This window comes from Bufo gargarizans, chromosome 6 (genome assembly GCF_014858855.1).
Source record: "Bufo gargarizans isolate SCDJY-AF-19 chromosome 6, ASM1485885v1, whole genome shotgun sequence".
Lineage (NCBI taxonomy): Eukaryota > Metazoa > Chordata > Amphibia > Anura > Bufonidae > Bufo > Bufo gargarizans.
The window spans coordinates 354,391,720-354,408,132 of record NC_058085.1 but is presented as its reverse complement, the minus strand read 5'-3'; the positions used below and the strand labels follow the sequence as shown (position 1 = coordinate 354,408,132).

Genomic DNA, 16,413 nt, shown 5'->3' with positions numbered 1-16,413 from the left:
AGTGGAAGGAACCCAAACATTTTATCAGATTCAACGGGACTAAAAAAAAAAAAAACAACATGAATTTATAAAACAAACTTGCATCTCCGTATATTATAACGTGAAAACCGTGCTTTTAAGCTGGAAACGCGCTTTAGTGTGAACTGACACTGCAATCTCACCGCTTTCCTAACGCGCAGGCAGCAGCTGACAGATTTGGGCCGGCGCGGCTTCCGTAGCTGTGTGCGTCCTGTTGCTCGGTTACGGGGCTGGGAGTCTTATGGTAGCGGCGCCGTGTTACAGGTGAGAGCTTATAGCAGGGATCTACCCGTTATTATGCCCAGCCCGGTGTCCCGCCATGTCACATGATCCCACTACCGGTACCTAAATGCGTCATTGACGTCACGGTCTCTAACTGCAGTGGAACTACAAGTTCCAGCACGCCTTGCCAGTCTTCGGAGCGTCTGGTAGGCCGATATACAGCGATTGTCCTGTTTACTGCAGTCAGTGGTCCAATGTCAGAGCATGGGGCTGAGCTGGGCATCTGCCGTGTCTAAAGAGGGTAGTAGTCTGCAGTGGTGGCACTGCAATGCCCAGCATAGTGGGAGTTGTAGTCTCATATACAAAGCAACAGGATCTGGAGACTTCATTTTGTTCTGCACAGAGAAACAGTGAGAATAAACCTCCGGCTGCCTCCTTACTATATGTGAACGAGGGCTTGTCCAGGATTAGAAACAGCGCCCCTCCTGGCCAAAGGTTGTGCCTGGTATTGCAGCTCAGTTCCATCATAGAGGAGTAGGGTGATTGAAAGCAGCCATGTTTTTCTACTCCCTGCATATTAGGGTACCGATTACGTCTCGCCAATATCGTACATGGATCCTATACTAATAATGGGATCCCTGCCTGAGGCTGCCATGGCGTTAGGGGGTACGCCAGTGATGTAGTTCATCTCTCCATGCCCAATGTAGGGGCAGGCAGGAGGGGGATACATAGAGCAGTGATCAGGAGTGAACCATTATCCGGTGGTTCTGCTACATTTACATGCCGTACTCATTTCCTGTGTTTGGGGATCAGTGATCACTACTAAACTGATCATTCATCCCCATAAAGATTAATTGGCCCAGATTTTTAATGAATGCCTAAAAAGTGGCACATTTTGGCGCATCTAGGGTTTTTACACTCGACAAGACGGCAGGGCTTTATGAGAAAGGGGCCTTAGAAGATGCTCCATAATTGTGCCACAGCTCTGGCGTAAAAGTCTGAAAGTAAGACCACCAGAGTCAGAGAAGGTGTGTGTCCCTGCGCCCCATGTATCCGCCAGCCTGACCCCTGTGATAGGTCTGGGCCGCCGGTCTAAGGGCAGTTTCAGACGCGCGTGTCCAGTGCAAAAAGCACACCCCGCGTGGGGGCGTGATTTCCCGTTATGGACACTGCTGCCTTCACGGGATTGCTGGGCATTATTAGGGCGCCTTCACACCAGGCGGATTTTGTGGCAAAAAATTGCGCAAATGAAAATCAGTTCTATTCACCTTAATGAGACTTGCAGAAATCCATGTGCTCGCGGCCCTGTTCAAATAAATGGAACTGATTTTCAGTCGCGGAATTTTCTGCCACAAAATCTGCTGCATGTGAAGGCGTCCTAATGGTTTATAATGCTGTGTGTCTCTATAACCCTGGGTTCACACCTGAGCGTTCCTCAAACACGCGTTTTACGCGCGTTTTTGTCGCGCGTTTTTATGCGCGTTTTTTGTAATAGTAAACGCGCGTTTGACGCGCGTTTGTGTCATTGACTGCAGTGTCCTATGGCCACAAACGCGCGTCAAAACGCCCCAAAGAAGCTCAAGTACTTGTTTGAGCGTCGGGCGTTTTACAGCGCGTTCGTACGCGCTGTAAAACGCCCAGGTGTGAACCATTCCCATAGGGAAGCATTGGATTTCATGTCTTGAGCGTTTTACAGCGCGTTTGAACGCGCTGTAAAACGCTCAGGTGTGAACCCAGGGTAAGACCTTGCATCTTCTGAATTAGGAGCCATTCAGACGTCCGTATGAATCGTGCGGAACGGGGGCGGACCCATTCATTTTCAATGGGGCCCGAACGGATGTGGACAGCACACGGACAAGAATAGGACATGCTATATTTTTTTTGCGGGGCCACGGAGTGCTGTCCGCATCTTTTGCGGCCCCATTGAAGTGAATGGGTCCGCACCTGAGCCGCAAAAACGGCGGCTCAGATGCGGACCAAAACAATGGCCGTGTGCATGAGGCCTGACTCATAGGGAAACGTTGACCAGACGTCTGCTGCCCGTCAGGTGCTGATGCTACTTAGCTCGTTCCTCTCTGCTGTTCCCTTTTGTAGGTGTCTCGTGTTCAGCTCCGCAGCTCAGTAACATTCATTCTGTAAATCCAGCTTCTATCCGGAGGTTCTGACCCGCAATGGATCCCATTATACGACAGCACCTCTCTGCAGCCGAAAATCAGCAAGGTAACGTGTCTGTGAACTGTCTGTATAAGAAATGGACACTTCTGGTCCTTTAGTGTGGGTGATGCCCTTTGTAGCCACTCTCTGCAGTGGTTATTAGATAAGGGTCTTGAAGGAATGACTTCCCTCTTAAAATGATATTTAAATATGGGTTTTGTAACCAAGACAATAAAAAAAAATGACCTAATTGTAGTTTAGTACGTAACTTCTCTCTTAATTGCAAAAACTAGATTTTATTTAACACTTTTTAGGTCTATTTACTTCTACTGTAAGATATAATGAGTGGACTGAGGCAGTGGTCCATGTGTCTGTCTCTAAGCGGGGTCGGAGGGGATCATTGCTTCTAATTGTGTGTTGTATGTAACATCTGCTCTGCTCTGTAACCTCCCAAGATGCCGATGCCCTGCTCAAGGCGTACACCTTAATTAAAGCAGCAAACAGAGACGCGTCCACAAAAGATGGGCCAGAAAAGTTCAGCTCTGACTTGTACATCCTGTGTGCGGAACAAGCCCTTCAAGTAAGTGGTATCCGACATACAATCACTTATCTGTATCATGTGGACCAAGCTTTATAGTTCCATTAGCAGCTGAAGCTATTTGAGCAGTGGGGGGGATAAGGGGAGTAAAAAAATCCGGTTGAGGGGCGCTCGCCAATATCAAGGTAAAAATTGTGGTTTCTTGTTAAAAAAAATACTCAACGCGTTTCGAAGACGGTCTGTCTTCTTCATCAGGTGACATCCTAAGGATAGGCTCTCAATATTAAAGTACCTTCTTCACGTTAGGTACCTATGTTTTAAAGAATCAGTGCAGTGGCCCCTTCATTCTCAGGATCATTGGGGGTCTCTGGGTCGGGCCCCCATCGATAAAGTCATGGCATATGCTAGTGACAAGCCCTCATTTTGTATTATGGGAATAGAAGATGGGTGTATATTTCGGTCTGTGTATTCATTTGGATTCTGCACAGTTTTCTGCTCAGATTTTATCAGATGATAATTTCATAAAGTGACCTTTAGCCGTTTTTGCGGTGACATTGATCCCGTACTGTCCGATGTGACGATCACACCCACACGCTCGTCTGGCTATAATGACTCATTTGTCCATAGGCTGTGTATTTTGCACAATGTGTGTTTTCTGTAAAATAATTGCTTCTCGGGCTGAAATGGTAAAATAATGTGTTTTTTTTCCCCTCTATTTGACTTGACAGCTTGGAAGTCCAGCAGTGAGCAAGGCCTGTCTTCAGATGTATTTCAAGAGTCAACCTCCTCCAAACCAATTTTTAGGACGAGCGTTCCTGTGCCAAGCTCAATTACACAGCCCGAAGTCTCCTAATAACCTGGTAAAAGCCCTTTGTGCTCTGAGTGCAGGAACCTTTAATAGGCTAAATAAAGCCGTGTTTGACAGATATTCCAGTACAGCGATCTGACACTGGATCAGTGAGGTCTGGACCATCATCTTAGAAGTCATCGTTACCGAACTCCACATCCCCTGCTTACACTCGACGCCTCCGCTTCAGAGAGCTTATATAGCTACCAAGTACCTCGATAAGGTTACTTTCACACTGCCGTTTCGGCTTTCCGTCTGTGAGATCCGTTCAGGGCTCTCACAAGCGGTCCGAAACGGATCAGTTTTGCCCTTAATGCTTTCTGAATGGAAAAGGATCCGCTCAGAATGCATCAGTTTGCCTCCGTTCCGCCTCCGTTCTGCTCTGGAGGCTGCCTGCAGCGTTTTGGTGTCCGTCTGACGAAACTGAGCCAAACGGATCCGCTCTGACACACAATGTAAGTCATGGGGACGGATCCGTTTTCACTGACACAATCTGGCACAATAGAAAACTGATCCGTCCTCCATTGACTTTCAATGGTGTTCAAGACGGTTCCGTTTTGGCTATGATATAAACGGATCCGTTCTGAACGGATGCAGGCGGTTGTATTATCTGAACGGATGCAGGCGGTTGTATTATCTGAATGGATGCAGGCGGTTGTATTATCTGAACGGATGCAGGCGGTTGTATTATCTGAACGGATGCAGGCGGTTGTATTATCTGAACGGATGCAGGCGGTTGTATTATCTGAACGGATGCAGGCGGTTGTATTATCTGAACGGATGCAGGCGGTTGTATTATCTGAACGGATGCAGGCGGTTGTATTATCTGAACGGATGCAGGCGGTTGTATTATCTGAACGGATGCGTTTGTGCAGATCCATGAAAGTAGCCTAATAAATACGTCTTCAGATACTGTCATTTCTTAGCTCCCCCTACTGGTGGCTGCAAGCAGCTTTATTTTTATCATTTAAACAGCACCGGGAAGCAGGGTCAACCCTATTAACGCAGACATACTGCTTGATTGGGTTCATCCTGCTGATTAAAATGATACCTGTGTTGTAAAAATCAGTTGCGGCGTTCCTAAGAAAAATCTGTTTTATTCTTTATGCAGGTGAGGGCTTCAGTGCACCAAGGGGCGTGACAGCACTGGAAAGCTGAGGTGCAGCGGGGGGGGGGCAAGGCCTCATCTTCATAAACAATAGCGTTTTTTCCCTTGGAAATGCGGCAACCAATTTTCACAAGACAGGTATCATTTTAATCAGCAGAATCAACTTTACTAGGGAGTATGACTGGTTTGAGTGAGTTGATCCTGCTGACAAGTGCCCTTGTCAGTTACATGTGCTCCCCTATGTAACAGCAGTATATTGCAGCTACAGGCCCAGAATCGTACTAGCCAAAATGGTACAAAAAAATAAATAAGTATTGTGTTCCCATAACTATACGTCCGTATTCTTTCATCGCTCCTATTAGCCACACAGCACAGTTTGTTCCCAGATTCGTGCCATGTTATATATGTAGCATATGCCAAACACTACATATCATGCATTGGTATTTTCTCCATTTAAGCTGGCATGTGAAAAATTTACCGACAATCCTTTAAAAAAAAAAACAACAACACTTAGGGGATCATTTACTATAAGAAATTTGCCGATATTAGTCTAGTTTCACACTAGCGACAGGGGACTTTGGCAGACTGTTCCGGAGGGTGAACATCCTGTCGGATCCGTCCTGCCGCTAGTGCACGCGTGACCCCGGACTGCCGCTCCGTCGTCATTGAGTATAATGGGGGCGGGGGCGGAGTTACGGCAGCGCACGGCGAGAGGTAGCTGGACTAAAAGTACTGCATGCAGTACTTTTAGTCCGGCTGCCTCTCGCCGTGCCGCCGCCGAAACTCTGCCCCCATTATAGTTAATGGCGACGGAGCAGCAGTCCGGGGGCACGCGTGCACTAGCGGCAGGACGTTCACCCTCCGGAACAGCCTGCCGGAGTCCCCTGCCGCTAATGTGAAAGTAACCTTAGGCGTATTTCTGGCATTGATTGTGGCGCAAAGATTATTTATACACTTTTCTCCGCTCATGCCAGGTCCAAAAAAAGTGGGCGTGGACAGGGAAGGGGACGGGCCGGCTGGCACATCTCATTCATCATTTTCTACACCTGGTGTCGGCATAGAAAATGATCTAAATGTAAGACAGCAAGGAAGCTGGCCTCTCTACATAACTTCAGCGGATCCACCACCAGCTATGGGGGTTATTAAGTTGTTAAGCTTAATAAATGACCCCCTTAGAGCTTACAGTGGTAACACAAACATTGTGCAAAAATTGCAAACTCACCACTGCTGTGCTGGCCAGATCAGCTCTGCTACTTTTGTATGTATCGTACATAATAACTGAGGTTACTGCTGCGTCTGACGACCATTTTTCTTTTCTTCAAGGGGGACCTAGAAAAGTCGGTGGCATATTATCTGAAAACAGTTGATTTTGCAAAACAGCAAGAAAGGTTAGAACTGAATTATGTCAGTATTTAGGGGTTGTGCAGTGTCGGGATAGTGATGATCCGTCCCCAGGATAGGTCATCAGTATCAGATATCAGATCAGCAGGGGTCCGACTCCCAGCACTGCAGTTGGTTAAAGGTAAAGTTCACCTATACGCCGTCTCCCTTATAGCGGTGGTGCAATGAAATGCCCACGTCCTCTCCCGTTCACCTGAATGGATGAGGAAGCTGTAATTATGCTGCACCGCTGCAGGGTAGACGGTGGACAGGTAAGCACTGAAGAGGTCAGTGGAAAGTGGATGGCGCATACAAGAAGGTATCATACAGAAGTGCTGAATTTTATTGAAGTTACATTCGGATATAATCGGTATCCAAATCTGGTATGGCAAAATGAGAAAAATTATGACAGAAACCGGACGTTTCCGTCCACGAGGATCTTTCTCAATGGTGAATCTGTAAAAAAAAAAAAAAAAAAAAAATTTAAGTGGGTGCTAAAATCCTAGTGCACAGACGTCACAAATCTTATCTTCTTACATGTATCTGTGACATATCAGGAGATAACAGTGACTCTGTTAAAGGCTATGGACTCCTTCGGGGCAATTTTCTTTAGGATTGCATTTTACTAATTTGGGCTAAACTCATTTTCAAATTAGTCTTTATTAAACATTTTCAGCAGTTTAAATAAACACTTATTTAAGCCATATTTCTATCAATTTGAACAGAGTTTAGCTATAATGATTGTTTATGAGATCAGAGATAAGGCTTCACATGAGCCGTCAACTGACAGCACTCAGGAGGGATAGTTTGCAAATAAACTGCTTTTAACCGCATGTATCACAACTGCTAAAAAGGTTTACTAAAGACCATGTTTAGCCCAAAATGAGTAAAATGTAAAATGCAAACATAAAAAAAAACATTTGCCCTGAAGGTGTCCGTAGCCTTTAAAATTATGACTGCCTAAGAAAATGGCAATTTATCATTGGATATTAAGGAGAAATTGTCACAATGTTAAGTATCATGACCCAAAACTGGACCTGATCTTTCTAGTATAAGATTAATCGGTTTCTTATAATTTTTTTGTTCTTGCAGGTATCATTTCCTTGTGTATAACGCTTCTGTCTTATACCTGCAAACGGTGCGTCCTTTTCTGAAGCCTGGAAGTCGCCATCTCCTTATTCCCAGCCTTGTTAACATTGTAAAGTCATTGGGTGACATTGATGATGCAGATAACGACTGGAGAGCAGATCTGATGCTGTAAGTCATCCGTATACCGTACATTGTTTACTAGCTCTTCCACGTGGTGAGCTCGGTGATGTCATCTCGCAAATCACAGGTCCTTTGGCAGGTCCTGCTGAATGAAGATAGAATAGATTGCTGCAGCGTGATTAAGTGGATGAGGTTTTTTAACCTGTAAATGGCCATTTTGTCTTAAGAGTGCTATTATTTTCTTTATAACAGAAAATAATAAAATCACCCGGACTTCAGTGAAAAAGTCTGGGTTCGAGTACCCCTACTCTCCATGCCAGACTCCCCGCCCCTTCTTTTCCTTTCCTTTTCCTAGGGTCCCAGAAGAGGACAGTCCACACCCTCATGCCATGTTGCTACATGCTGTTGCTGACGAGCCTATGCAGTTCTGACAGGAGAGCATCCATGCACAGTGTGGCCATCGGATCCTCACTTGGGTTGCCACTCATTGCTGCACTGCACCTGTACTTGACATTTGGAACAATAACCAGTACACATGGAGCCTGGCAGTTAGTGGTAATCCCCATGTGGCTCCCAGCTGGGCCACACTGTGTACAGGCACCAGAGTACTTGCTCCGGGCTTTGTCTGGTATTTCAGCTGATTCCTGTTCCGGCGAGTGAGGCTGAGCTGCAGTACAAAACCCAATGTACATGGACAGGATGTCACACTTCGTGTGGGAGGGAAACACCACACTGAGCATAGGAGGGAAGGGGGAAACAGGGAATCAGGCCTGAGAACTAGGGAAAGAAGGTGGACACCTCCTAGTGAAAACCCTAACCAAAATCCTGACTGACTACCAGTATGAACAAACACCAAAGGTAGGTGAGTTCATACTTAGAGTCCTATCTAGCCCTGTAGGACCCTGGTACTAATGACAAGAAAGGGACATCCTATTCCTCCAAAAGGAAGGACGAATAGGAGTCTACTTCAGGCCTAATACAAACAATAGGGAAATAGAACACACAGAACCCAAACAAAATACAAAAGGGAAAGGAAAGACTTAACTTCAAAGAGGCTATGGAAGCACCAGGAACTCAGCCGAGATCCAACCACAAACAATCCACAGGCACGGAGACTATAAACCATACAGCATAGTGGGAAAAGCAACTATAAATAAGGAAGGTTAAATGACCACATAAGCAACACCTGGAGGCAAGGGGTGTGGCCATTACTAGAAACAACAAAGACACCTATTGATCCACAGGGAAAACCTGTCAGATCAAACCATGGGTTGCCAGTCTCACAGATCTCCTGCCACTCACTCTCACCGGGACGTCCGTATGTCTCGGTACGTCCGTGACACAGGATTAGCCTTTGACAATCCCTTTAAGAGTATATTCCCACATAGTGGTTGAGGTGTAGTTGAAACCATGTGCAGTTTTGCCTCGGTTTCTGATATGGTTAAATGTAATTCACCTGTAAAAACCACAGCTTCTTTGAAAACCGCAGCAAAACCACATGTTTTTACTGCACCTTAACCTTTACATGTGAATATCCCCTGATATGCAACTTATTTATTTTATTCATTTATATCACACGAACATATTTCACAGCGATGTACAGAGATTGTCTTTACTCATTCAGGGACAGTATACATAATGACCTTTGTGTGCATGCTGACCACCCATGTGCTTCTCCGGTACTTGCAGCGAAGCCATGGCAATTAATGGTAAGAACGGCCGGACTGTATTTGGGCATCCTTACAGACGCAGCTAGCTCTACTCCATGTTTCACAACTCAGAGATTGACTTACATGGTTGCCACCTAGACTTTGCACTGGATAAATCGTTTTCTTTCCTGTTAGAGGACACCTGTACAGAGCTTGATGCTACCTGGCCCACATGCAATACCGTTAGGCTCCCCGGATAGATACAGTGGATAGCTTTCAGTTCCTTTCACCAGTGTTTCACAGCAAGAGTGCTGACCTCGTTCCATTTCCCAACTATAAAAGAAATTCACATATTTCAAAAGTTTTGCAGTGCAAACTTTACATAACTCTCTTTTGTATCTATTTTTCCCAGAGAGTTGCTGGAATGTTTTTTGGATGCTCAAAAAATGAAGGAGGCTGCTGACTTTGCGACTATGGCTAGTGAATTCTTCAAAGTCAATGCACCCCAGAAATACCCTGTTCTGTTTGCCAAAATGGTAAGTGCGTCCCAGTATTCTGTACTAGATGGACATATGATTTTATTTGGTGTGGGCACAGGATATCCCGACAAAGTACCCAAACGTGGATTGGGAGATGGTGCACATTATGGTACCTACAGTATACTTTATAAAAACTTTTGGGGTCATTGATTAAGACTGGCGATTTGTACACCGGTCTTAATACCCTGTGCTGGTGGTGGAGGCGAAGACCTCTACATAACTTCGGCGCATGTTCCGGTGGCGGCGTACAACAAGCTTAAACCTACGCCAGCTCCCTTGCTGGCATAGATTTAAGCCATTTTCTACACCAAAAACTGGCATGGAAAATGATAAATGAGACGGATCTGCCAGCCCGCCCTCTTACACGCTCATGCCACGCCCTGTCCCCCTTTTCTCGGCATTGGCGTGAGCGGTGTAAAAGGGGGAAAAGTCACAGCTTTTTTGACACAAAACACCTTTGCGGAAAAATCTGTGCCTAATATACGCCAAAAAGTGACGGATATTGGTTGATAAATGATAAAATGTTTTTTATAAAATTTTCCTAAACCCATAAACCCTTTCCATGTTACCGAATGGCCAGCAGGGCTCACACGTAGGAGCTGCCCCATATGTCGTGAGTTAAGAGGGCACCAAAGAAGGGTTAAAGACCAAATGATGCTGCTAGGATTAAATGTTAGCAATACAAAAGCGGTTCGCATGTCTCACTTTCTGCATGTGGTTTCTCAGTGTCTCTTTCTGCCTCTACATTACTTTTTCTGACACCTGTCCACATCTCCTGTGCAAACCTATGTATCTCCATGGCTACAGACTGCAAACATACCCTTTGTAGTCTGATCCCGCTGTCCTGTCCACTTCCATCTGATCCCTACTTCTTGCTAACTTGCAAAATTGAGGATGGACTACACAGAGCTGTTTGTAGTTTTCATTTTAGATGCATTAATACAGTAAAACACGTCTGTTACCATGTATATAGTCTGTAACAGGAGAAGACAACTAAAAATATTCTTTTTGTGATGTATTAGGCGGCTACTTTCACACTCGCGTTTTGTGTGGATCCGTCATGGATCTGCACAGACGGATCCGTTCAGATAATACAACCGTCTGCATCCGTTCAGAACGGATCCGTTTGTATTATCTGTAACATAGCCATGGCGGATCCGTCTTGAACACCATTGAAAGTCAATGGAGGACGGATCCGTTTTCTATTGTGCCAGATTGTGTCATAGAAAACGGATCAGTTCGGCTCAGTTTTGTCAGACGGACACCAAAACGCTGCAAACTGATGCATTCTGAGCGGATCCTTTTCTATGCAGAATGATCCGTTTTGGACCGCTTGTGAGAGCCCTGAATGGATCTCACAAACGGAAAGCCAAAACGCGAGTTTTAAAGCCTTATTTTATTTTTTTTCCATTTTGTGTGTTTGGGTGACAAATGGGTATTCCAGGGGAATAATTTTAGACACAAGAAATGGCTTGGACCAACCACTGGAACCACAAGCCATTTCTTGTGTGTTGAGCCTGGGACCCAGAAATGGAGAACAGTAGGGACCGGCGCAGCACCAGAACGGCAGCAGCAGGGGATCAGTGAGATGATTGTTTGTTATTTTGTTATCCTGACACTTTAAAAAAAAATAATTCTGATGGAAAACTTTTTTAATATTGACGTGATAGATGGCCTTGAATTCTTGGACTCTTAAAGACCTTGTCTCACTTGAGTAAATTGCATTTATCATGTAGAGAAAGTTAATACAAGCCAATTACCAATGTATTGTTATTATCCATATTGCTTCCTTTGCTGGCTGGATTCATTTCTCCATCACATTATCCACTGCTTGCTTTCATAGTTATGACCACCCTGCAATCCATCAGTGGTGGTCGTGCTTGCACACTATAGGAAAAAGCGCCGGCCTCTCTGGTGGCCGGGACCATGGGAGTGCACATAGGCTGGTGCTTTTTCCTATAGTGTGCAAGCACGACCACCACTGATTGCAGAGGGGTCGTAACCATGGAAACAAGCAGTGTATAATGTGATGAAGAAATGTGACTAGATGAGTATATTGAGGTTTGGAGTAGATTTACTGTTCAAAACGCACATAAATCCAGGTGCAATTTGTGCCAATAAATTGGCGTACATGCTTTGCACATTTATTAACTATTTTAGACTCTTTTCTATACTTTTTTGCGACTTTTACTACAAGAAGGCGTGGCCTAATGGAAATGGAATGTGGCTTTAAGGATGTTTCATGACATTTTATTTCTAGCTGAAACGGTGCTTCTTTCTAATTATTTATGCAAATCGCCTCCATCCATGTGACTAGTCAATTAGATCTATACATGCAAAGTGCATTTCATGTTTGTTTTCTGCCTGCAATGAATAATGGATTGTTATCTCACATTAAGGTGCATCACAAATTAATTGATTCTGCTAAAGCAGCAAAAGAAACCAAAAGTTCAGCAACTTTGTCCGTCCTCTATAAAATTCAGAAGCTGAGATCGTAAGTATGAGCTTCTCTGCTCTAGATGAACACATGATTCTTATACAGAAATGTAGGCGCTCTGGTAGATACCATACACTTTGGATAGCCGTCGGCCAAGCGGCTCTTTCAGCTTTCCCTGACAGGTATGCCCCTCTCCCCCCATACACATGTCTGCTGGGCTTAGCCAAGGGTAGAGGGGAGTGAGCTGCTGCCAGGCACCTCCGGTGGTGGCATATTTCCCTTGACAACAAAAGGATCAGACATGTTGAAATCCAACAGCCTGATCCGTTTCTTCTCCAACATTTGCCTATGGAGCAATTGGAAAAGCCCCCATACACAATAGATGGTTGGCCAAGTAAGCTGACATTCGTCTACTGTATAAGGTCAGTTTTGAACCAGGGGCTGTGTAGTGTAGAAAAGCACATTTTTATATGCTCTGTTTGAAAAAATTGAGGGGCATCCTCTGTCCATGACCCTGATCTTTTAGCCAAGGTAGAAATCTGCTACAAAGGCGGTTTCTCACTTAGAAGGACCTGAAATATCTGTGCATTGCAGCCCATTTATCTTAATTGGAACGATGTCATGCTCTGTTTTGCCTGTGGGGGCGCTGCAGGGGAGTTGAACACTTGGTTTACACACAGTTTGGAGATTAATGCTGGGGTTCCAGTAGCAACAAATCTACAAATACTGTACAGGGGGAAGTTTATCAATTGATTTTTACCAAAATACGGATGGAAAAAAAGTGTGTATGCCATTTTGGGGCCAAAATTTTACACTGCAGTCAGATACTATTGTCAATCAGGACCTCAGAATCTGAGCAGTCTTTTGGGGTCCTGAAATACTCTCAGGGTTTAAACAGCACTGAGATGAACGGAGCCGTACAGTTACTCTGGTAGCCTCGAGCCTCCTGAATGCTCAACCACAGTGATGTTCCTATGTAGCTCTGCCTGTGACAAGGCTCCATAGGAACAGAATGAAACTCTCTGCTTTTCCCATAGACTGTAATATTTTAACACTGCAATCAGACTATGCCATGTTAAAGTCCATTAGGGGGCCTAAATAAAAGCGTAAAAAAGGTAAAACAAAGTTTAAAAAAATATATATTACAAAATAAAAAATATATACAAATTCACCCCCTCCATTGCCTATGTTAAAAATAAAATGAAACAATAAAAAAATTAAATGCATCACTGTGTCCCAAAATGCCTGTACAATTTTTTTTTCACGATAATTTTTTTACAGTTTTTAAAGGTTAACAGTTAACAAGTTGATTGCACAAAATATAAACTTTGTGTTTTTCATTGGTGGTTATTATTGTCTTAAAGTAAATATAAATAGAAGTGCGAGTAAGATGTAATAGCAATAGAATAATAATTTGTCATTTTTGATGGAGTGGAAAGTAAGTTCTGATTATATATTCATATGTACAGGTGGAACTCGAAAAATTAGAATATCGTGCAAAGTTAATTTATTTCAGTAATGCAACTTAAAGGGTGAAACTAACATATGAGACTCATTACAGGCAAAGCGAGATATTTCAAGCCTTTATTTGTTATAATTTGGATGATTATGGCTTACAGCTTATGAAACCCCAAAGTCACAATCTCAGGTCCCCTTTGCTCAAGGGGTATGGATTACTTAGCTGACTAGAATGTGACACTTTGAGCCTAGAATATTGAATCTTTTCACAAAACTCTAATTTTAAGCTCCATTAATGCAATTCCTTTTAAGTTGCATTACTGAAATAAATGGACTTTTTTGAGTTTCACCTGTATATGAATTTAAAGGGGTTGTCCTGATTCAGGGCTGAACCCGGACATAAGCTCCCTTTCAGGCCAAGTTCACACGAACGTTTTTTTTTGCTAGTGTACGGGCCGTTTTTTGGTGTTCCGTATACGGAACCATTCATTTCAATGGTTCCGCAAAAAAACGGAATGTACTCCGTATGCATTCCGTTTCCGTATTTCCGTTTTTCCGTTCCGTTGAAAGATAGAACATGTCCTATATTTGGCCGCAAATCACGGAACACAAACGGAAATGCATCCGTATGTCTTCCGTATCCGTTCCGTTTTTTCTGAACCATCTATTGAAAATTTTATGCCCAGCCCAATTTTTTCTATGTAATTACTGTATACTGTACATGGCATACAGAAAAACGGAACGGAAAACGGAAAGTAAACGGAAACACAACGGAACTCAAAAACGGAACAACGGATCCGTGAAAAACGGGCCGCAAAAAACTATAAAAGCCATACGTTCGTGTGAACTAAGCCTCACTCCTTTAGCATGTAGGAGTGGAGCATTTGGGCATTTACTTGCTCCGATGCCCCCCTGTCTTGCGCTGCATTGCGCAAGGCAAAGTCTATTTGTTGTGAGCCAGTGACATACCAGGATGCACAGCACTATGCTAGGTGGAGACTTCTGCCTAGCAGGGAGTTCGGTGATGTCATCGGCACAAATGGGTGGTGTATAGCGCTGTTTTGGGCACAAGCATAATGAGTAGGATTTGATTTCCATATTGTAGGCATGTGTAACAGATGTCCAGACCTTTCAGATTGTTGGGATTTCCCGGCTTTTCTATTTTCTCGCAATTGACAGTCTTGTTGCAACTATAATGTGTGAGCAAACCGTTTTAGTTTGGAGAGGAATATATTGGTTTGGAAGGAAACATAGAGCAAATTCTGGCGTTGGTTGGATCAAAATTCCGTACTATTAATATATAGACAGTAATATTTATCCCGTATGGTGAATGTCGTAACGTAAAAAAATAAATAAATGACCAATTCACCATTTTTTTCGCTGCTTCACCTCCAAAATTAAATAAAGGTAAACGTGATCAAAAAGTCATAGACACTCAATATTGGTATCAAATTTAAACTACAGATCTCCCCACAAAAAATTTAACCCTCTTACAGGTCCGTAGATGTAATTATAAAACGTTACGGCGGCAAGAATATGGCGATGCTAAATAAAAATCAGTTTGTTTTCAAAGTTTTTTTTTCCAGTATTAAAACACAAGAAAAATTATATAAATGTGGTGTTGTTGTAATCGTACTGACCTGCAGAATGAAAGGAACAGGTCAGTTTTACTGCATAGTGAACACCATGAAAATGAAACCCAAAACACTATGGCTGAATAACGTTTTTTTTTTTGTTTTTTTTTTTATTCCACCCCATCTAGAATTTTCTAGCTTCCCACTACATCGTATGCAATAGTAACTTATGCCTTTAGAAAGTACAACTTGTCCTGCAAAAAAAAAAAAACTGAAAAATAAAAAAGTTATGGCTCTGGGAAGGCAGGGAGGATAAACTGGTCCTGAAGAGGCTGAAAAAGCTTTAGGAATTGATATACAAAGGATATTGGAAATTTGTAACACTTTTTATTACACAAAGAATAACTTGCATTTTCTGAAACCGTCCCTTTAAATATTCTAAGTAGCCAGCACTACGGACACAGAAAAATAACGTCAGCGTACTGCTGATCCAATTCGCAGCATTGCACGTTTTATTGTTACAGAAATCCCCACTTTTACAGTTTTTCTTCTTTATTTTAGGCAAATGGATGGCTCCTTTACAGCAAAGGACGTTTTTACAAACCTCAATGAAATTTATAAACTCTTGGCTCCTGCGGCCGACGAGCCTGCTCTGCATTTATCCACTTCGGAAAAGTAAGTTAAGCCCTTCCGGTGATTTATTATTTGCACCGGGGCCGTACACACAGGCAGTTTATTCTACTACTTCAAGGGACACTACAGTGACGTTTCTTTAGGAAGTTCTTGCCTCCAGCAGTGAGTTGCTGGTTGATGGCAGGGGCGTTCCTCTAGACATGTCTCGCAGCCGCTACTTCTGACTTGGAAAGCTAAAGTCAGTTCAGGTAAGGCCGGGTTCACATCACCATTTAGTTTTCCGTTCTTCTGATCCGTCAGAAGAACAGAAAAATAAACTAAAAACGGATCCTGTATTTTAAGCATCCGTTATGCTTAGTTATGCACAAGTTTGCATCCATTTTAGCCATTTCCATCTGAGATCCGTTATTCGTAAGAAAAATAAGGCCTGCACAAAGTATTTTTTTCTGTCTAAAATAACAGTTCTCAGGCCCAGCCCTTTTTAGAAAGTGGCGAGGGCGGCACAGAAATGCAATTTCCAACAAAAACTAAGTGTTTGTGACTTTTTTTACACCAGAAAAGTGATGCAGGGAGATGATAAATCTCCCCCAGATTTTTTGGGTGGCTAAACCTCTTTACAGCAGCTCGGATGGTGACATCTCAGGCAT

The 16,413-nt window shown here is 43.5% G+C and overlaps 1 protein-coding gene across 1 annotated transcript in view; it reads left to right on the top strand.

Annotated features, from left to right (window-relative positions):
* Positions 1–265: 265 nt before the first annotated feature.
* Positions 266–16,413, top strand: part of CFAP46 (cilia and flagella associated protein 46) — a 178,875-nt gene continuing 162,727 nt past the window's right edge. The window contains exons 1-9 of the mRNA XM_044298094.1: positions 266–282; positions 2,335–2,460; positions 2,850–2,974; positions 3,661–3,792; positions 6,211–6,275; positions 7,360–7,524; positions 9,538–9,661; positions 12,064–12,158; positions 15,695–15,808. Of these exons, the coding sequence (XP_044154029.1) occupies positions 2,412–2,460; positions 2,850–2,974; positions 3,661–3,792; positions 6,211–6,275; positions 7,360–7,524; positions 9,538–9,661; positions 12,064–12,158; positions 15,695–15,808 (869 nt within the window). The 5' untranslated portion in view covers positions 266–282; positions 2,335–2,411. The remainder of the gene's footprint in view (positions 283–2,334; positions 2,461–2,849; positions 2,975–3,660; positions 3,793–6,210; positions 6,276–7,359; positions 7,525–9,537; positions 9,662–12,063; positions 12,159–15,694; positions 15,809–16,413) is intronic.